This window comes from Hylobates moloch, unplaced genomic scaffold (assembly GCF_009828535.3).
Source record: "Hylobates moloch isolate HMO894 unplaced genomic scaffold, HMol_V3 SCAFFOLD_12, whole genome shotgun sequence".
In the NCBI taxonomy this organism is placed as follows: domain Eukaryota; kingdom Metazoa; phylum Chordata; class Mammalia; order Primates; family Hylobatidae; genus Hylobates; species Hylobates moloch.
In genome coordinates this window covers 46405303-46426887 of record NW_026652287.1, presented here as the reverse complement: position 1 = coordinate 46426887, position 21585 = coordinate 46405303, and the positions used below count along the sequence as shown (strand labels likewise).

Genomic DNA, 21585 nt, shown 5'->3' with positions numbered 1-21585 from the left:
GGCCGTGCCTCCCCGCCTGGCCTGAGTCCTCGCCCGGCCTCTGTCGGCAGGTACTGGGCATCTCTCAGAAACCTGGTCGTCTCTCTCCTCAACTCCATGAAGTCCATCATCAGCCTGTTGTTTCTCCTTTTCCTGTTCATTGTCGTCTTCGCCCTTTTGGGAATGCAACTCTTCGGCGGCCAGTAAGTCCTTCACAGGAATTCCAACTCCTGGTTCCCTGGGGTCAGTCTCAGGGCATCCAGAGGCCCACACTCCCCTCCACCGTGCAGGCTGCCTTCATCGTAGCCCAGACACCCATTGCGGTCACCCAAATGGGCAGGGCCCTGGGTACCACTCAGGGTTTCCTGGGGACAGAGATAATGGAGACATTTGTTTCCTTGGAGATGAGATACTGAGCCACACCCTCAGAGCACCTGGGGTGGGGCCAACGTGAAATGTCTATGTCCTCCCTGCAGGTTTAATTTTGATGAAGGGACTCCTCCCACCAACTTCGATACTTTTCCAGCAGCAATAATGACGGTGTTTCAGGTACGGCCTCCACCTGGCCCCACGGGCCAATACTTCTCAGTGTTACAGATGAAAGTGCCTGCTCCACATCCAAGGGGCTTCCCTGAACTCCTCCTTCTCTACCTTGCCTTTTCATACCACCTTAAAATACCGATTTTATGATTATCATTATTCAAATATGGTGAGGCCAACAGATCAGGAGATGAATGTCATTGGAAAGATAGTTTGTGGCTGGGCACGGTGGCTCATGCCTATACACTTTGGCCAGGTGCAGTGGCTCACCCCTGTAATCCCAACACTTTGGGAAGCCCAGGTGGGCAGATCACTTGAGATCAGGAATTCGAGACCAGCCTGGCCAACATGGTGAAACCCCATCTCTACTAAAAATACAAAAATTAGCCGGATGTGGTGGCACGTGCCTGTAATTCCAGCTACTCGGGAGATGAGGCACAAGAATTGCTTGAACCTGGGAGGCAGAGGTTGCGGTGAGCCAAGATCGCGCCACTGCACTCCAGCCTGGGCAACAGAGTGAGATTCCATCTCAAAAAAAAAAAAAAAAAGAAAAAAAAAACCACTTTGGGAGGTCAAGATGGGAGGACTACTTGAGGCCAGGAGTTTGCGACGAGTCTGGGCAACGTAGTGAGACGACATCTCTACAAAAAAAAAAAAATAATAATAATAATAATAATTAGCTGGGCATGGTGATGCATACCTCCTAGCTACTAGGGCAGCTGAAGTGGAAGGATTGCTTGAGCCCAGGAGGTTGAGGCTGCAGTGAGCCACAATCACACCACTATACTCCAGCCTGGGCGAGAGAGCAAAGCCCTGTCTCAAAAACGAAAAGAAAGTTTGTTATACTCACAGATCCTCAGAGAAGGGGCACACCATGCAGGACCAAGCAGGGAAGCAACAGGGTCAAGCAGGAAGAGAAGGAAAATGTGGGCAAGAGGCTTGATTGTGGTTTCCATGGGATGGAATGGGTGAGGCAGAGTAAACAGCTCAAGACTGGCTAGTTTGGATCATTTCAGTGGGCTCTGAGGCAGAGGAGCTGTTCCTACTTGTCTAGGACCTGGCCTTGGGGTGATTAGGGCAGGTGGATAGTGTTGGGAAGATAAAGGAGGTGGCTGGGATATGGGCTGGTTGGGATGTTGTTTGGTTTGCATTTGAAAAGCCTGCTCACGGCTAAATTATTTACTACCTCTAGGGACTGGCTAGTGCTGGACAGGGCAGTCCCTCCAGAGTCAGCAAGACCCCAGATGCATCAGAATAAAGAAAATAAAATGCATGGCCAGGCCAATGAAGTGGTTCATGCCTGTAATCTCAGCACTTTGGGAGACCAAGGCGGGAGGATTGCTTGAGCCCAGGAGTTCGAGGCTGCAGTGAGCTCCAGCCTGGGCCACAGAGCAAGACCCTGTCTCTTAAAAAAAAAGGCAGAGGAAAAAAATGGCTAATACACCCACCAAATCTGAAGATACCTTGGTCTCATATTCCAGGGTGATCAACCCAAAGCAACTTCTGCACCCATGTGGGTGCATTCCCTGAGGCTTGGGACTGGCCCACCCGGGACCTTCAGAGCATCTCTGGTGGATTCTTTCTCTTTGGGGGACTGAGAGTGTATAGAAAATGTGACTTCACTCTCTCCTTCTTCTGGGGAGGTAGTTTCTAAATGAGACCCCTAGACAGGGAGTTGAAGAGGAAACCTTCCATGAAGGGAAGTTCTGAGCCCCCACATAAGCGATTTTTTTTTTTTTGAGACGGAGTCTCGCTCTGTTGCCCAGGCTGGAGTGCAATGGCGCGTTCTTGGCTCACCACAACCTCTGCCTCCTGGGTTCAAGCGATTCTCCTGCCTCAGCCTCCCTAGTAGCTGAGACTACAGGTGCGCCCAACCAAGCCTGGCTAATTTTTGTGTTTTTAGTAGAGACAAGGTTTCACTATGTTGGTCAGGCTGGTCTCGAACTCCTGACCTCGTGATCCATCTGCCTCGGCCTCCCAAAGTGCTGGGATTACAAGCATGAGCCACCGTGCCCAGCCCATAAGCGATTATTAATAGCACTGATCACTAGTCATGTATCTTTAGCTCAGAGGTTCTCACCCAAGGACAAGTCTGTCCTCCAAGGACATGTAGCAATGTCTGTAAGCATTGTTGGTTGTCACAGCTAGGGAGAGGGTGCTACTGGCATCTGGTGAGTGGAGACTAGGAATGCTGCTCAACATCCTACAATGCACAGGACAGCCCCAAATAGAATAATCTGGCCCCAAATATCAGCAGTGCTGAGGCTTAGAAACCCTGTTTTAGCAGATTAATGTTTTTGGAGTTCTTTAACATTTACTTTATCCTCATGGAAATATGGATAGAAGGAAGGAAGTTGGATTTTTTTTAAAGGAGCATGTAGGTGCTGTTTTACTATCCCCTTGGTTCTTTCAATATGCATCAGCAAAACTTTTATCTGTCAACACCTAATCCTTTGCCTTGGTCTTTCTCTGGTCCCCTGCTCTGCCCCCAAGGAACTGCAGTCCAGTAGTACTGTGAATTTTTTGCACCACACCCTAAAAGGAGCAGCCGGTGGTGGATAAATACCCCAGCTCCCTCACCCTCAGGTGGGATGACCCCCAGAGCTCCCTAGCAAGACCAAGCCCCGGTTACCTACAGTGGAAACTTGCTTGATCGCATACTGTTTACGTTCCACCCTCTTTTCCCTTTCTCACTTCTCCTCTCCCCTACTGGTGCTTCCTGATATCACCTCCCAGATAAACCACTTGCACCCGAACCCTTGTTCCAGGGTCTGCCTCAGGCAGGGGGACCCCAAACATGTCCTTGTGCTACATTTGTGCTATCCACGTAGTAGCTTATTTAATCATCACCATGACCACATGAGGAACACAGGTAAATATTAAAATCCTGTCTTAGTCTGCTCAGGCAGCCATAACAAAATACCACAGACTGGGTGGCTTATACAGGAAACATTTATTCTCTCACAGTTCTGGAAGCCGGGAAGTCTAAGAGCAAAGAGTTAGCAGGGTTTGTTCCTGGTGAGGGCTCTCTTCCTAGCTTGCAGATTAGCCACCTTCTTGCTGTGTCCTCATATGTCAGAGAGAGAGAGTTCTGATGTTTCCTCCTGTTCTTTTTTTTTTTTTTTTGAGACAAAAATCTCAAAAAAAATATTTTTTTTAGGCAAATCACATTTTTTTGTCACCCAGGCTGGAGTACAGTGGCGCAATCATAGCTCACTGCAGCCTCAAACTCCTAGGTTCAAACGATCCTCCCACCTCAGCCCCTTGAGTAGCTGGGACTACAGATGTGCATCAGCTAATTTTTGTTTAATTTTTTGTAAAGATGGGGTCTTGCTATATTGCCCAGGCTAATCTTGAACTCCTGGGCTCAAGTGATCCTCCCACCTCGGCCTCCCAAAGTACTGGGATTACAGGCATGAGCCATGACATGGGTCTCTTCCTGTTCTTATAAGGGCACTAATACCATCATGAAGTCCCCCATGACCTCATCTAACCCTAGTTACCTCTTAAAGGCCCCATCTCCAAATACCATCCCATTATAGGTTAGGGCTTCAACTCATGAATTTGGAGGCGGATGCAATTTAGTCTATAGCAAATCCCCTTAATCACATCAAGTAAGACAGAGTTACAGGAGGGTTTGTGACTCCTCCAGGGTCCCATTTTCCTAGAAGCCAGGCTAAGAGCCCCTCGATGCAGGAACGGCCCTTTCTACTCGCAAACAAAGAGAAAAGCCAAGGAGAAGCCAACACAGAGTCTGGCTCCGCAAACCAGGCAGGATTGTTAAAGACCTCCTGGGCTTGGGGATGGGGTAGGCGGATTCCAGCTCCACAGCTGTGTCTCCAAGGGGCCCGTGGCTGAGAGGGGGGGTGGCTGTGTGTTTCTTCCTCCCCTTTCAGATCCTGACCGGCGAAGACTGGAACGAGGTCATGTACGACGGGATCAAGTCTCAGGGGGGCGTGCAGGGCGGCATGGTATTCTCCATCTATTTCATTGTACTGACGCTCTTCGGGAACTGTATCCTTCATGGAGGGAGAGAAGGGGACAGGCCTGGACCTCTGGCAGAGGAGAGGTGGCAGGGGCTCAAGGGAGGGTACTGAGAGACTCAGATACCCAGGGCCCAAGTGGTGTCCCACCAATGGTTGCTTTTCCTGACTCAGACATTTGCAGACACCCTCCTGAATGTGTTCTTGGCCATCGCTGTGGACAATCTGGCCAACGCCCAGGAGCTCACCAAGGTGGAGGCGGTGGGAGAATGTTTCTCTGGCAAAGTTACCACCTGCCCATGGCAGATCAGGACGGGGGTGGGGGTGTGGGTGGGGGTGGGGGCATGGGAACAGGGTCAGAACTTTTGCTGGGGATGCACCGTGCAAAGAGAAGGGGCCTCTCCCCCCACTCCCAGAAACAGACTGTCCCTCATCAAGCAAATTAAACAGCCAAGAGGGTGGGAAGGGGGAAGGCAGTGAGGTCGCTGCAGGAAACAGATGGCAAACTAAACCAAAAGGCCGTTTACAGGGAGTAAGCAGGGTTTCCAACGAATGGTGTAGCCCCCAGGCTAGTGGATGGGAGAGGGAGTGCTGTTATGGGGACCCAGTCAGAGCTGGGGCCAAGGAAAAACGGCTGCCACCAGCCCTGGGACCTTAGAGGACCCAGAACCATGGCAAGGCACAGATGGAGTGGCCAATAAATGTCCCCACCTTCTCCCTTCCTCTGGCTTCCTGCTGGAGCCTCCCCTTAGCCAAACGCAGCATGTTAAGAGCTAGCCTCGGTCCAGCCCAAGCCTCTCCCCAAGGACCCTATTAAGTTAAGATTACATATAACAGGTACAGGGTCTTCCTCTCAGCCCTGGGGTCTCCCTCAGCATTGCAGCCCCACCTCCAGTGCCTCGAGGTGTTCAGGACATGTTTGTGAAATTGAACCAAACTAAGCAGACGTTGCCAACGCTCCATCTGCCGGCCCTGGCAGGAGGGAGAGAGAGTTTCCCGGCCCCAGCTCCCACTGGAGGGAAGCGGAAGTCTCTGCCATCCCAAGCACACGGCCACAAGCCTGGCCACCGTGGAGCCGGCTGGCATGGCTGAGCTGAGGGCTGATCCAGCCATGAGCTCATCCAAGTTCCAAGAGTCTATCCTCAGGGGCTGATGCAGGAGGGTAGGAGAAGGGGAGGGAGAAAGGCCAGTTCGTTTATCTCCTGGGAGGTGTGGACATTCCTCTCCAGACCCACATTCTTTCTTTCATTGATCCTACAAGCATTTCTTGGTCATTTAATACGTGTTTTTAATCCTATTCAATCCTCATGGAAACCTTAGGAGCCAAGTTCTCTGAGCCCCATTTTACAGATTTCCTCATTCAGTAAGCACTTAATGAGCACCTAGTGTGTGACCAAGGCCCTGGTCTAGGACTTAGGGATTAAGCAGTGAACAAAAAAAAAGGCAAAAATCCCTGCCTTCGTGGAGCAGGGATTCAAGAGGGGAGACAGACAAGAAACAAGATAAATTTGTAAACATACGTAGCTTGTCAGTTGGTGATAAATGTGACAGAGAAAAATTCAGTAGGGAAAGTTGGGGAGAGTTGGAATTTTAGATGAGATATGTGTCACGCAGAGAGGCTGAGAGACTTGCCCAAGGCCACACAGCAGTAAGTTGTGGAGCTGGGATTTGAAAGCAGGCCGTCTGGGTCTGCAGCTTGTGCCCTTAACTGCTGTGTACCAGTTGCTTGAATTTGAGCATGTTTTATGCTCACTTGGGAACCTGTGGGAAATGCAGATTCCAGGGCCCAGCACTGGTTCTATAGATTATTGGGGGAGTCTGAGGATCTGCATTGTAGGTGTTTCTGAGGCAGATGGTCCAGAGACCTGGCTCTGAAAAATGCTGGGAATGGTGCCAGGAGGGGTGGGGGTGGCCCTATGAGAACAGGGTGGCCAGCCAGATCCCATCTCCACGTTGTCTCTGACAGTGTCCTGATCTGACCATTTCCGAGGTGGTAAGGTTGCTCCCCGTTCCAGTGATTCAGAGCACAGCGGGAGAGCTGCCTGCAATGGCATGACTTTTCTTATGGGCGGGTTCATTTCTGGCCATTTCTTTCTCGTTGCCTTTTCTTTGCTTTTTCTTTGTTGGCTTTTCTGTTTTACGAATGAGGCCCTGCATGAAGGCTGAAGAAGGATTTAAAGTCCAAAAACGTCTTTTTCTGTATGTATTTTTAAAACCTCTTCCCCCATTCTCCTCCTCTCTGAACCTAACCACCAGTGAGCAGCAGCACCCTGGGCAGTTGGCTGTAGCCCAAGTGCCCTGCTCTCCTCTCCCCACCGCCTTCCTGTCATGGGGGCTGGGACTATAAATTCCTCTCCTGATTCTCCTTCTGGGGGCTGTTGACAGTGCATGGCATGGGCCATCGGATGCCAGGCTCTTCTGTGTGTGAGGGTAGTTGGTGTTTTTTGAAAGTTGGTTCAGAGAGTTCACATGGCTCAGAAAGCCTAGTGAGAGGAAAATCTTTGCGTTGCTTTCCAGCTCATTAAGACAGGATGCAGGGGCCAGGCACATTGGCACATGCCTGTAATCCCAGCACTTTGGGAGGCCGAAGCGGGAGGATCATTTGAGGCCAGAAGTTCAAGACCAGCCTGGGCAACATAGTGAGACCCTGTCTCTACAAAAAAAAAAAAAAAAAAAATTAAATGTATACAGGCATAGTGGCATGCACCTGTAGTCCCAGTTGCTTGGGAGGCTGAGGTGGGAGGATTGCTTGAGCCCAGGAGTTCAAGGTTACAGTAAGCTATGATTGTGCCACTGCACTCCAGGCTGGGCAACTAAGGGAGACTCTGTCTCTGAAAACAAACAAAAGAAAAAAGAAAAAAACCAGGCTGCAGGAAAGTCTTCCTTGTAGGAAGAGAAGGAACATTTTTATTTTTTGTTATCTGGCTGTGTGTTAAAATAGGCTTCATAATGAGTTAGATGTCAAACTTATACACAGAGGGGATAGCAATACACTTAACCAATAGCAGGTACCCATTCCAATTGGGGAGCCTTGGTTCTGATTGGTCGAAATATTTCAAATGTTGCCTCTGGTCAGCAACAGGGTCAGAAGTGAGTCCCCAAGGCCTAGTTCATGTTTTGTGAACAAAGATTCCATGTGCCTTTTAGGACGAGCAAGAGGAAGAAGAAGCAGCCAACCAGAAACTTGCCCTACAGAAAGCCAAGGAGGTGGCAGAAGTGAGTCCTCTGTCCGCGGCCAACATGTCCATAGCTGTGTAAGTGCCCCTAATCCCTGGGATGCTACCCCGGCTCCTCAACGTCCACACTATCCCAGGCATGGATTTGGGAAGCAGTGGGGGTGGTCCTTGGCAGAATTGAGCTTTAGGAAGAGACACTTCCTGTCCTTCCACCCACTTTCACTCAATAAATATTTAGTTAGCAGCTATTATGTACCCAGCACTGTTCTAACTTCTGGGGATACAGCATTAACAAGGAGGAAAAAAAATCCCACCTGTGTGTAGCCATTCTAGCAAGGGAAGGAGTCAATAAATTAGATAAATAAGTAAATTATATATTGTGTTAGAAGGCGATGGAACTACAGAGAAAGTAAGGGAGGGAAATAGAAAATGCTGGAAGTGAAGAGAGTTGTGATTTAAACAAAGTTGTCAGGGAAGGCATCACCTACGATAGGGGTCCCCAGTCCCTGGGCTGTGGACTGGTACCAGTCCGAGGCCTATTAAGAACGGGGCTGCACAACAGGAGGTGAACAGTGGGCAAGCAAGCATTACTGCCTGAGCTCCACCTGCTGTCAGAGCAGCAGGCATTAGATTCTCATAGGAACACAAACACTATTGTGAACGGTGCATCTGAGGGATCTAGGTTGCGTGCTCCTTTTAAGAATCTAATGCCTGATGATCTCAGGTGAAACAGTTTCATCCCAAAACCACCCCCCCACCTAGGTCTGTGGAAAAACTGTCTTCCACAAAACTGGCCCCTGGTGCCAAAAAGCTTGGGGACTGCTCATCTAGAAGGTTACATGGCCTGAAGGAGGTGAGGGAGGAGCCATTGGGGGGCCTGGGGAAGAGCATCCCAGGCAGAGGGAACAGCATAAGCAATGGCCCTGAGGCAGGAACATGCCTGATGTGAAGGAGGCCTGTGTGACTGGAATCGAATAGTAAGTGCGAGGAAGTGAAGGCAAGGAGATGACGCAGATTACACAGGGCCTTCTGGGTCGGGGGAGGACTTGGGCTTTTGCCCCTAGCCAGGTGGGAGCCATGGAGGGTTCTTGAGCAGAGGAGGCTTGGACCTGACTCAGATGCTCACAGACTCCTTCTAGCATTCAGTGGGGAGTAGAGGGTGGAGAGTAGGGGTGGGAGGCTGAGATGTGGGTTGGTTAGCCTGGGTCATCCATCCAAGCTACAGTGCCTAGCAATTCTCTAAGCCCTGTGACCACGCCACTGCAGGAAAGAGCAACAGAAGAATCAAAAGCCAGCCAAGTCCGTGTGGGAGCAGAGGACCAGTGAGATGCGAAAGCAGAACTTGCTGGCCAGCCGGGAGGCCCTGTATAACGAAATGGACCCGGACGAGCGCTGGAAGGCTGCCTACACCCGGCACCTGCGGCCAGACATGAAGACGCACTTGGACCGGCCGCTGGTGGTGGACCCGCAGGAGAACCGCAACAACAACACCAACAAGAGCCGGGCGGCCGAGCCCACCGTGGACCAGCGCCTCGGCCAGCAGCGCGCCGAGGACTTCCTCAGGAAACAGGCCCGCTACCACGATCGGGCCCGGGACCCCAGCGGCTCGGCGGGCCTGGACGCACGGAGGCCCTGGGCGGGCAGCCAGGAGGCCGAGCTGAGCCGGGAGGGACCCTACGGCCGCGAGTCGGACCACCACGCCCGGGAGGGCAGCCTGGAGCAGCCCGGGTTCTGGGAGGGCGAGGCCGAGAGAGGCAAGGCCGGGGACCCCCACCGGAGGCACGTGCACCGGCAGGGGGGCAGCAGGGAGAGCCGCAGCGGGTCCCCGCGCACGGGCGCGGACGGAGAGCCCCGACGTCATCGCGCGCACCGCAGGCCCGGGGAGGAGGGCCCGGAGGACAAGGCAGAGCGGAGGGCACGGCACCGCGAGGGCAGCCGGCCGGCCCGGGGCGGCGAGGGCGAGGGCGAGGTTCCCGACGGCTGCGAGCGCAGGAGGCGGCACCGGCACGGCGCTCCAGCCACTTACGAGGGGGACGCGCGGAGGGAGGACAAGGAGCGGAGGCATCGGAGGAGGAAGTAAGTGGAGGTGACCTCGAATCCGGAGAATGACAGTAACAATAATGACAACAGCCAAAGTAGCACGTGCTGTGTATTTTTTTATAAAAATATATTATAAAATGCTGTATTTGGCCAGGTGCAGTGGCTCACGCCTGTAATCCCAGCACTTTGGGAGGCCGAGGAGGGTGGATCACGAGGTCAGGAGTTCAAGACCAGCCTGACCAAGATGGTGAAACCCCATCTCTAATAAAAATACAAAAATTAGCCGGGCACGGTGGCAGGCGCCTGTAGTCCCAGCCACTGGGGAGGCTGAGGCATGAGAATTGCTTGAAAACGGGGGGGCAGAGGTTGCAATGAGCTGAGATCATACCACCGCACTCCAGCCTGGGTGACAGAGTGAGACTCCATCTCAGGAAAAAAAAAAAAAAAAATGCTGTATTTGGCCAGGAGCAGTGGCTCATGCCTGTAATCCCAGCACTTTGAGAGGCCGAGGCAGGCGGATCACTTGAGGTCAGGAGTTGGAGAACAGGCTGGCCAACATGGTGAAACCCCGTCTCTACTAAAAATACAAAAATTAGTGATGGTTCCCACCTGTATTCTCACTACTCAGGAGGCTGAGGCGGGAGAATCGCTTGAACCTGGGAGGTGGAGGTAGGTTGCAGTGAGCTGAGATCGTGCCATCACACTCCAGCCTGGACAACAGAGAAAGACCCTGTCTCAAAAAAAAAAAAAAAAAAAAACACTGTATGTTTTTGTTTTTTTGACACAGGGTCTCACCTTGTTGCCCAGGCTGGAGTGCAGTGGCACAGTCATAGCTCACTGCAGCCTCTACCTCCCAGGCTCAAGCCATCAGCCTCAGCCTCACAAGTAGCTGGGACCACAGGCATGTACCACATGCCTGGCTAATTTTTGTAGAGACAGTGTTTCACAATGTTTCCCAGGCTGGTCTCAAACTCCTGAACTCAAATATTCCGCCTGCTTTAGCCTCCTTAAAGTGCTGGGACTACAGGTTTGAGCCACCGCACCCAGCCTAATTTTTTTACCTTTAGTAGAAATGAGGTCTGGCTCTGTTGCCCAGGCTGGTCTCCAACTCCTGGCCTCAAGCAATCATCCCACCTCAGTCTCTTAAAGTGTTCAGATTAGAGGCTTCACAGATGGGGAAACTGAGAGATTGAGTGAGCTCCTCAAGGTCATGCATCTAACCAGTGTCCTTGAACCCAGGCTATCTGGCACCAGAGGCCTTGAGCATTTCAGGGAAACTATTAAGAGAAGCCCCACTGTCGTCCAGAATTATATAGTCTTCTGTGTTCTTGCTGTGTGACTTTTGGAAAGTGACTTCATATCTCTGGGCCTCACACGATGGAAATAGTGGGATCTAATTGGGTCATTGCCAGGATTGAATGAGGTAATGTATGCAAAGGGCCTGGAAGGGCAGCTGACACATAATAAGTGCTCGGTAAATTTAGAGCATTTTTGGCCATTTTCAGCCAACTCTATTTACCTAATGCTATTCTTTGGAAGTTTGAAAAGCCACTCTGTTGGGAGGCCAAAGTGGGAGGATCACTTGATACCAGGAGTTGGAGACCAGTCTGGGCAATAGAGGCAGACCCCATCTCTATAAAATATACAAAATTAAACAGATGTGGTGGCATGCACCTGCAGCCCCAACTACTTGGGAGGCTGAGGCAGGAGGGTCACTGGAGCCCAGGATTTCTAGGCTGTGATGAGCTATGATCGCACCACTGCACTCCAGCCTGGGCGACAGAGCAAGGCTTTGTCTCAAAAAAAATAAAAATAAAAAATAAAGAAAAAGAAAAGCCACTCTGGACCCTAAGAATTAAAGGGAGAGCAGAGTTTCAAAGCTTTGGACGCAGCGGGATGTGGTGGCTCGTGCCTGTAGTCCCAGCACTTTGGGAGGCCAAGGTGGGAGGATCCACTTGAGCCCTGGAGTTGTAGACCAGCCTGCACAACATAGTGAGACCTCACCTTTTAAAAATAAATGAAAATGTTAGAAAGCTTTTGAGGCACCTTCCAGGCCAGCACCTTATCCATTCAGAACGAGCATCCTCTTTTTCATAATGATATTTTGTATTACTTTCTAGAAGATGCTATAGTGATTCTGCATATAGGGACTCAACAACTTACCCATTAAAGTAGACATCGTAGACATTGTCCTATTACAAATTAACCTGCTCTTAGTCCTCTTTTATATTACCATCAGGGCACAATATTGATTTTTTTAATGATGGGTTTAAGTGATCCTGTTGTATGACATATGAACTAGGCCGGCACTTCTCAAAATCTAATGTGTATGTGAATCCCCAGGGATCTTGTTAAAACACAAATTGTAATTCGGTAGGGCTAAGGACTCAGTGGAGCCTGAGATTCTGCATTTGCAACGAGCTCCCAGATGAGGCTGATACTAATGGTCCAGGGACCACATTTTGAGTAATGAGACTCTGAAGGACATAGTAATTCTGATATGTACACCCATACACAAAATCACCATGAAGTGACAGGCACAAATGATGGCTGACTCTGGGTTGTGTGGACAATTCAAACCACATGAGGGGAGTTGCCAGCAGTGTCAAGATGTTCCACAATGTCGAACACCTCTTGGCAAAGTTCCATATACAAAAGAGGCTAGTCTTTCTTCCATTTATTTAATAGTTGCATTGCAGGAAAATGCAATGTATATTAAAAACATACAAAAAATATGTTGTGTTCTTATGTAAAACAAAGTTAGGTTTAAACTAAAGGCACCAGATCAGGTGCAGTGGCTCCCACCTGTAATCCCACTGCATTGGGAGGCTGAGGAAGGAGAATCGCTTGAGGCCAGGAGTTCGAGACCAACCTGGGCAACATAAGGAGACCTCCATCTCTACAAAAGAATTTTTTTTTAATTAGGCAGGTGTGGTGGCAGGTGCCTGTAGTTCTAGCTACTTGGAAGGCTGAAGCAGGAGGATTGCTTGAGCCCAGGAGTTCAAGATTACAGTGAGCTATGATTATGCCATTGGATTCCAACCTGGGCAACAGAACAAGTCCTTGTCTCAAAAAAAAAAAAAAAGACAGAAAGAAAGAAACCCAAACAAACAAACTAAAAGCACAGGTAATTACAAGCAAGATTTTTCACCTCTTTAAGGGACATTACAAAGTCATGAAAAGGAAAAGATAAGTCTTTCCCATATGGGACTGTCGTGTACATGGTAGGGTATTTAGTATAACTGCCTACCATTCTTTAAGTGCCTGCAGTGCCCCTCAATCATTACGTTATTAGGTTTCCACATAGTTCTACAACACTTTCCTGAAAATCATTGTTCTAGGTCATTCTTTCACTTCAATCTTCTCCTATAGGTTTATGCATTCATTCAGTTAGTATTTACTAAGTGCCTACTATATTCTAAGCTCATGCTGTGAGTTCAGTCACACAACTACAAGTGAAGTGGTCTGAGGCATTCTGATAAATACGACCAAGAAACTGTTCCCAGGGTCTCAGGGCAGGTTTCCAGAGGAGCAATCTGAGAAGGGAGTAGAGTGTTTCAGTCTAACAACAGCATGTGCAAAGGCCCTGGGGTGGACCAGAAGGAGGCCAGTTTGCAGGACATGAATAGTGACGAGAAAGTGACAGACAAAGAAATTGAAGGTGCATTGATGAGACTCTGGGGCTGTCAGTCACTCAGGGAAATGAGAGGTCAAAACGGGAACTTAGGTGGAATAAAGTGTTTACCACAGCACTCTCTATATAGTAAAGACCAATGAAGAGCCAGGTACAGGCCAGTGTGATGGTTCACGCCTGTAATCCCAGCACTTTGGGAGGTAGAGGCAGGTGGATCACCTGAGGTCAGGGGTTCGGAACCAGCCTGGCCAACATGGCGAAACCCTGTCTCTACTAAAAATACAAAAAATTAGCCAGGCGTGGTGGTGGACGCCTGTAATCCCAGCTACTCAGGAGGCTGAGGCACAAGAATCATCCCGGGAGGCAGAGGTTACAGTGAGCTGAGATCACACCACTGCACTCCAGCCTGGGCAACAGAACAAGACTCTATCTCAAAAAAAAAAAAAAAAAAAAAGCCAGGTACAGTGGTATGCACCTGTAATCTCAGCTACTCAGGAGTCTGAGGCAAAGGACTGCTTGAGCGCAGGAGTTCGAGAGCAGCCTGAGCATTTAGAGAATGGGAGGCCAGTATACTAAATACCTTACCATGTACAAGACAGTCTCATATGGAAAAGAATTATCCTTTCCTCTCTTCATGACTTTCTATTGCTCCTCACACAGGTGAAAAATCTTGCTTGTAATTATCTATGCCTTTAGTTTGTTGGTTTATTTAGGGTTTTTTTTTTTTTGAGGCAGGATCTTGCTCTGTTGCCCAGGTTGGATTGCAGTGGCATTGCTCATTTTAGAGATGAGCAAGACCTCATCTCTAAAAAAAAAAGAGAGACCTATGATTATTAATTACTCTTGCTATTACTACTAATATTACTATTATTATCAGCCTTATTAACAGATTTACTATTATTGAAGGAGCCAGAGTGACAGGGACAGAATGTCTCTCCCTAACAATACGCCAGGAAGAGTTTTTGAAAGACAGCAGCAAACACTGGAAATTACAAGAGCAGCAAAGCCTAGGCGTGAAAGGCAAGGACTTTGGGGCAGGCAGTCACATTCCTGCCCTATCACTTCCAGGCTGTGTGACTTTCAGAATTTCACTCCTCCTCTCTGGGCCTCCATTTCCTCATCTATAAAATGGGGATAAGAATAGTAGCTACCTCCTACTCTGGGTATAAGATTTAACTGAGCTGGGCGCGGTGGCTCACGCTTGTAATCCCAGCACTTTGGAAGGCTGAGGCGGGTGGATCACAAGGTCAGGAGTTCGAGACCATCCTGGCTAATACGGTGAAACCCCATCTCTACTAAAAATACAAAAAAAAAAATTAGCCGGGTGTAGGTGGTGCACGCCTATAGTCCCAGCTACTCGGGAGGCTGAGGCAGGAAAATGGCATAAAACCCGGGAGGCGGAGCTTGCAGTGAGCCGAGATCACCCACTGCACTCCAGCCTGGGAGACAGAGTGAGACTCCATCTCAAAAAAAAAAAAAAAAGATTTAACTGAGTTAGTACATGTAAAATGCTTTGAGTAGTTCCTGGCTTATAACAAGAGCTCAATAAATGTTAGCAATTTTTTTGTAGCGTTTTGGGGTCTCACTATGTTGCCCAGGCTGGTGTCAAACTCCTGGCCTCAAGAAATTCTCCCACTTTGGCATCCCAAAGTGCTGGATTTACAGACATGAGACACCATGCCTGGCCATGTTAGCTGTTATTAATATGAATATTATTAAGTACTCAATTAATGCTATTTTTAGCAGTAATAGTAAGCACTCAGTAAGTGTCAGCTAATACTGTTATTAATACTCTCATCAATAAACATAAAAAACAATAAGGACCCAGCTTGCCCAAATCCCACAGATGGTTCCTGCTCCCTCTGTTCTTCAGAGGAAGAAAATATCTCCCCACTTTCACCCCCATAGCCTCAGCTGGCCAGACCCCCATTCTGAACCAGGAGAGTACTGCTAATTCCATTATTAATAGACACGTCAAACAACCTGGCCAGGAGAGACATTATTCATTTGGCTGATAAAGAGGTTCTAAGGCTCTTTGGAAATAAAACTTCATGAAGATTCACGCACTTTAAGAGAAAAAAAATCCAAGATCAGTCATTCATCTGCTTTAAAGAAAGTGGCAAAGATAAAACTTTATTTAAGAATATAAAATAATAAAAAGACATTTTAGTTCTCTGTTGTGACAAAGCCAGTGGCCTTCGGAGGTCTGCCTTGTGCATTTTTCCTCCTCTTCAGTCATTCCTTGAAGTTTTTGCAAACGTACCCTGTGTTTTTCATTCTCCAGCATATTGATAATTTTTTTTTTTTTTTTTTGAGACATGGTCTCACTTTGTCACCCAGGCCCCAGAGTACAGTGGTACAATCACGGCTCACTGCAGCCTCGACTTTCTGGGCTCAGGTGATTCTCCCACCTCAGCCTCCTGAGTAGCTGGGACTACAGGTGTGCACAACCATAGCTGGCTAATCTTTTGTATTTTTTGTAGACACAGGGTTTTGCCACGTTGCCAAGACTGGTCTCCAACTTCTGGGTTCAAGCAATCCTCCCACTTCAGCCTCCCAAAGTGCTGGGATTATAGGAGTGAGCTACCTTGCCAGGCTGATCATATGTTTTTCCTTTTTATTCACTTTGTCTTCTCCTCATTCCTACCTTCATCTGTCTTTCAGTGGCTCACTCCAGTGAAAAGTGGACTGACGCACATTCTATTTCATATAATTCAATGGCTGCTGGCCCCAGATCCCCCATACCAGGTGGCCGAGCCCAGTGGCCCCGCAGGGTAGGCAAAATGAGGGTGGAACTTTCCCAGACTGTCAGTAAAAATCTATGGAGGACAGAGCTTCTGCCTGTCTCTTGCAGCCAGGCAGTGCCTCCTCCCAGGCCTGCCTGGGTGCAAAGGGAACTTTTGCCAAGACCTGCTCCACTCTAGAATTCTTATCTTTGCTGTTCGCATCCTAATTCCACCTGCATCTGTCACCGTGACAACCTGCTCCCCAAAAGGAACAGGAAGAGAGATGCTGGACTTTTGAGCTCCACAGTTTATCCTGCATGGGGCCAGGGGGTGGTTGATTATTTAGCACTCTAATTCTTACGGCACCCCCAATGGGCCCAAGTTGCTTTTTTTTAAAAAAACAGTCTTGCTCTGTTACCCAGGCTGGAGTGCAGTGGCACAATCATAGCTCACTGTAGCCTCGAACTCCTGGACTCAAATGATCTTCCCACCTCAGCCTCCCAAATAGCTGAAACAACAGTCTCGTGCAACTACGCCCAGCTATTTTTTTTTTAAGAGATAGGGTCTCACTATGTTGCCCAGACTGATCTCAAACTCCTGGGCTCAAGCGATCTTCCTTCCTCAGCCTCCCAAAGTGCTAGGATTACAGGCGTAAGCCACTGTACCAAGCTGCCCCATTAAAGCTTCGAACACCAGAGAGCCCAGCTCAGCTGTTTTCCAGCTGGGTAACACCGGGCAAATGACTTTGCCTCTCTGAACCTCAGTCTCCTCCTCTGTGAAATGGGGCCGATCACTATACCCACCTCGGATGGTGGTGGTTGCAGGGATTAAATGAGTTAATACGTGAGGTCCTTAGGACAGGGGGTGGGGACACAAGGAGATGAGCAATAAACAGGGACTGCTGTTATTATCACCCCCACATAATCTGATCCCGGGGTCTGAGTGTGCCCCAGGCAAGGTGTCTGCAGCCCTCCGCAGAAGGATGCCCAAGTGATTAGCTGGCACAAGAACGCCATGCACAACAGGTGTTATGCAACTGGCCACCTATTCCAGGCAGAGGATGCCAAATCCCCAGGGGGAAGGGAGAAGGGGGAAGGGGCACAGCTTCAAAGTTTTCTGCCCCTTTTTTTGTTCTCCTTGGAGACACTTTGGGAATGAAACCTCCTGGAAACTGATATTAAGCCTCTGCAGGCTGAGCTTGTTAAAATTTCCCAACAAACAGAGCCAACAGAAGCTCTACAAGGAAGCAAAAACAAGACAAAACAAACATTGGCAGACCCTTTTCCATCCGCTCTTGGTAGATGGTATTCCTCTAAGAAAATGCCACCACAAGTTTCTCCAGGGCCTCTTGAGCTGGTGGCCAAAGGATTTAGGTTCTCTTTGAAATTATAACTTAACTGGGCCTGCTTTATGGCAGGGATATCACTCTCTTAAATGTGTATATATATACAGGGCCAGGCATGGTGGCTCACACCTATAATCCCAGCACTTTGGGTGGCCAAGGCAGGTGGATCGCTTGAGCCCCAGGAGTTCAATACCAGCCTGAACAACATAGTGAGACCCTGTCTCTACAAAAATTAATAAAAATAACCAGGCATGGCAGTGTGTGCCTGCAATCCCAGCTACCCGGGTGGGAGGATCGCTTGAGCCCAGGAGTTAAAGGTTGCAGTGACCTATGGTCATACCACTGCACTTCAGCCTGGGCAACAGAGCAAGACCCTGTCTCTTAAAAATAGATTATTATTATTATACACACACACACACACACACACACACACACACACACACACATTACAGATGATGAGAAAATACTCTCAGCCAGGTTTTCATGTGATACACAACTTCTCAAAAAGCATCACAAGCAGGTTAGAATTAGCGATTTCTTTGTGGACTGTCCAAGATGTTGAGGAAATACTGGTTTAGAATTTACCTCACAGGCCGGGCGCGGTGGCTCACGCTTGTAATCCCAGCACTTTGGGAGGCCGAGGCGGGTGGATCACGAGGTCAGGAGATCGAGACCACGGTGAAACCCCGTCTCTACTAAAAATACAAAAAATTAGCCGGGCGAGGTGGCGGGCGCCTGTAGTCCCAGCTACTCGGAGAGGCTGAAGCAGGAGAATGGCGTGAACCCGGGAGGCGGAGCTTGCAGTGAGCCAAGATTGCGCCACTGCACTCCAGCCTGGGTGACAGAGCGAGACTCCGTCTCAAAAGAAAAAAAAAAAAAAAAGAATTTACCTCACTTAGGCTAGAAATGGTGGCTCACACCTGTAATCCTAACACTTTGGGAGGCCAAGGCCAACGGATCTCTTGAAGCCAGGAGTTTTAGCCTGGCCAACATGGCAAAATCCTGTCCTACTAAAACTACAGAAAAAAAAAAAAAAATTAGCTGGGTGTGGTGGCACACGCCTGTAGTCCCAGCCACACTGGAGGCTGAGGCAGGAGAATCACTTGAACCTGGGAGGCGGAGGTTGCAGTGAGCCGAGATCGTGCATTACACTTCAGCCTGGGTGACAGAGCAAGACTCCATCTCAAAAAATAAGATAGATAAGATAAATATATACAATATATATGTAGTATATATAATATAGAAACTACAGAACAAGTGATCTTTGTATGTTTCCAAAATATAACAGTGGGACAGGCATAGGATAGACGTTCCCTTTGCAAAAGGGAGAAATTGGAAGGGATAAAGAGGTCACCAGTCCTAGGCAAGTGCTAAATCCAGCAAGACAAATCCCATTAGGTTTCAAGGCCTGAGAATAATCCTCGGTGACTCTCAGCTCATTAACATACTTGGTTCTCAGAGCCAGACTCAATGAGGTTACGGCCTGCATGTTATGGGTCAGGAACTGAGGCTAAGTAACGCACTGGAGATTATGTGGTAAAGAAGGTCCAGGATCATTGCTTCAGTCTCCAGGATATGGGGAAGGTTCTACTCCTGTTATCCCAAATTTTAAAATGTGGGAACTAAAGCTCAGAGAGGTTAAGCAAATCACACAGGGTTGTACAGCTAGTGATGTTGCCGAGATTTCCCCGTGTGTAGTGGCTCATGCCTATAATCCCAGTATTTTGGGAGGCCGAGGCAAGAGGATCGCTTGAGCCCAGGAGTTTGAGACCAGCCTGGGCAATATAGTGAGACCTCATCTCTGCAAAAAGAAAAATTAAAAAGTTAGCCAGTCGTGGTGGCAGGCACCTGTAGTCCCAGCTACTGGGAAGGCTGAGGTGGGAGGATTGCCTGAGCCTGGGAGGTGGAGATTACAGTGAGCTGAGATCGCGGCACTGCAATACAACCTGGGCAACAGAGTGAGAGAGACCCTGTCTCAAAAAAAAAAAAGAAAGACATTGCTGAGATTCAAATCGAGGTCAGCCTGTCTTCTGAAATGTCACTCTATGACCCACTCACGAAACTGAGAAGGCAGAAAGTTGCTTGGGCCTGCCCATTTCCCCTGTGCAGTCTCAGAGAAACAGTGGAACTGCCTCGGTTTCTCCTTCTGGGAAGTATTCATAGAAGCATCCCACTTACCTACTTTGGTCTGAAAATAAATTAGCTTGTCTCTCTTCCGCTTACTAAAAACACCATGGGTTTTTGCAAGTTAAAATGCAAAAATAAAATGAGGAGAATGGTGCTGGTAGTTTAGCCAGTGGGAAGCCCTCTGGGGAAAGCCAGCCTTTTATTTATTACTTACTTATTTATTTATTCTTTCTAGATAGATTTGTGGGAAACCAGGGCTGTGTTGTCCAGGGGTCTGTAGTCCGGAAGGCATCAGATGGGCTACTAAGTGAGTCTTTGTCCACCTGCAGATGGCAGGAGGCAGGGCCCAGGTGTCCATGACTTGGAGAGGCAGGGGTTGATGGGAGGTCTGAGGCTGTGGGATCTCTCCTGTGGCCTCAGTATCCTCATCTGGATAATGGGGACATTCTGGCCAGGCGCGGCGGCTCTATATATCCAGCACTTTGGGAGGCCCATAATCCCAGCACTTTGGGAGGCCGAGGCGGGTGGATCACTTTAGGCCAGGAGTTCAAGCAGCCTGGGCAACATGGCAAAGCCCTGTCTCTACTGAAAATAGAAAAACTAGCTGGGTGTGGTGGTGCACGCTGGTAATCCCAGCTATTCGGGAGGCTGAGGCACAAGGATCACTTGAATTCAGGAGGCAGAGATTGCAGTGAGCCAAGATCCTGCCACTGCACTCCAGCCTGGGCAACAGAGTGAGGCTCTGTCTCAGTTAAAAAAAAAAAAGAAAAAGAAAAGGAAAGAAAGAAAAAGAAAATTGGGGTATTTGTTTATCATTTGACTGTAAGTTACCCAGCATTGACTGTGTGAGAGGCCCGGTACTAGGCAGTGAAAACTCAGCTATGAAAAAACAAGCTGGGCATTGTGATTTATGCCTGTAATCCCAACATTTTAGGAGGCCAAGGAGGAAGAATCACTTGAGCCCAGGAGTTTGAGACCAGCCTGGGCAACATAGTGAGACGCCAGTCTCTACCAAAAATTTTAAAATTAGCCAGGCATGGTGGCGTGAGTCTGTAGCCTCAGCTACCCGGAGGCTGAGATGGGAGGATCACTGGAGCCCAGAAGTTCAAGGCTGCAGTAAGCTATGATCCTGCCACTGCACTCCGGCCTGGGCAACAGAGTGAGACCCTGTCTGGAAAAAAAAAAAAAAGAGGCCAAGTGCGGTGGCTCACACCTGTAATCTCAGCACTTTGGGAGGCCGAGGTGGGTGGATCACCGAAGGTCAGGAATTCGAGACCAGCCTGGCCAAAATGGTGAAACCCCGTCTCTACTGAAATACAAAAAAATTAGCCAGTCGTAGTGGTGGGCACCTGTAATCCCAGCTACTCGGGAGGCTGAGGCAAGAGAATCGCTTGAACCTGGGAGCCAGAGGTTGCAGTGAGCCAAGATCATGCCACTGTACGACCGAGCGAGACTCTATCTCAGGAAAAAGAAAGAAAGAAGGAAAAGAAGTAAGATGATGGGGAGCTGTGGAAACCTGTCAGTGGGCATGTGAAGGTCTTGACCTCTGACCAAGAATTGAACAGGCCCCTCTCAATTCCAGGCGCTGCAGGGATCTGGGACACGACTTCTCCGTGACCAGACTGTACCCTTTCCTTTTCTTTTTTGTTTTTTTGGTGACAGGGTCTCACTCTGTCACCCAGACTGGAGTGCAGTGGGATGATCATGGCTTACTGCAGCCTCAACCTCCCAGGCTCAAGCAATCCTCCCACTTCAGCCTCCCAAGTAGCTAGAACTACAGGCACACAGCACCACGCCTGTCAATTTATACATTTTTTGTAGAAATGGGGTCTCACTGTGTTGCCCAAGCTGGTCTTGAACTCCTGGCCTTAAGCAATCCTCCTGCCTCAGCTTCTCAGAGTGCTAGGATTACAGGTGTGAGCCACTGCGCCCAGCCCAAATTGTACTCTTGAAAGATGGAATCTTAGCTAGAATCCTGAACTGTTGCCTTTTATCCTAACTCAGTTGTTGGTTCTTTTTCATTCACTTGCCTTCC

General features: G+C 48.9%; 1 protein-coding gene across 2 annotated transcripts in view; it reads left to right on the top strand.

Moving 5' to 3' along the window:
- Positions 1 to 21585, top strand: part of CACNA1A (calcium voltage-gated channel subunit alpha1 A) — a 308894-nt gene that overhangs the window by 204666 nt on the left and 82643 nt on the right. For both annotated transcript variants that reach the window (XM_032169902.2, XM_058425055.1), the window contains exons 14-19: positions 51 to 182; positions 456 to 528; positions 4416 to 4533; positions 4687 to 4754; positions 7650 to 7756; positions 8945 to 9754. In XM_032169902.2, coding sequence (XP_032025793.1) covers positions 51 to 182; positions 456 to 528; positions 4416 to 4533; positions 4687 to 4754; positions 7650 to 7756; positions 8945 to 9754 — 1308 coding nt within the window. The remainder of the gene's footprint in view (positions 1 to 50; positions 183 to 455; positions 529 to 4415; positions 4534 to 4686; positions 4755 to 7649; positions 7757 to 8944; positions 9755 to 21585) is intronic.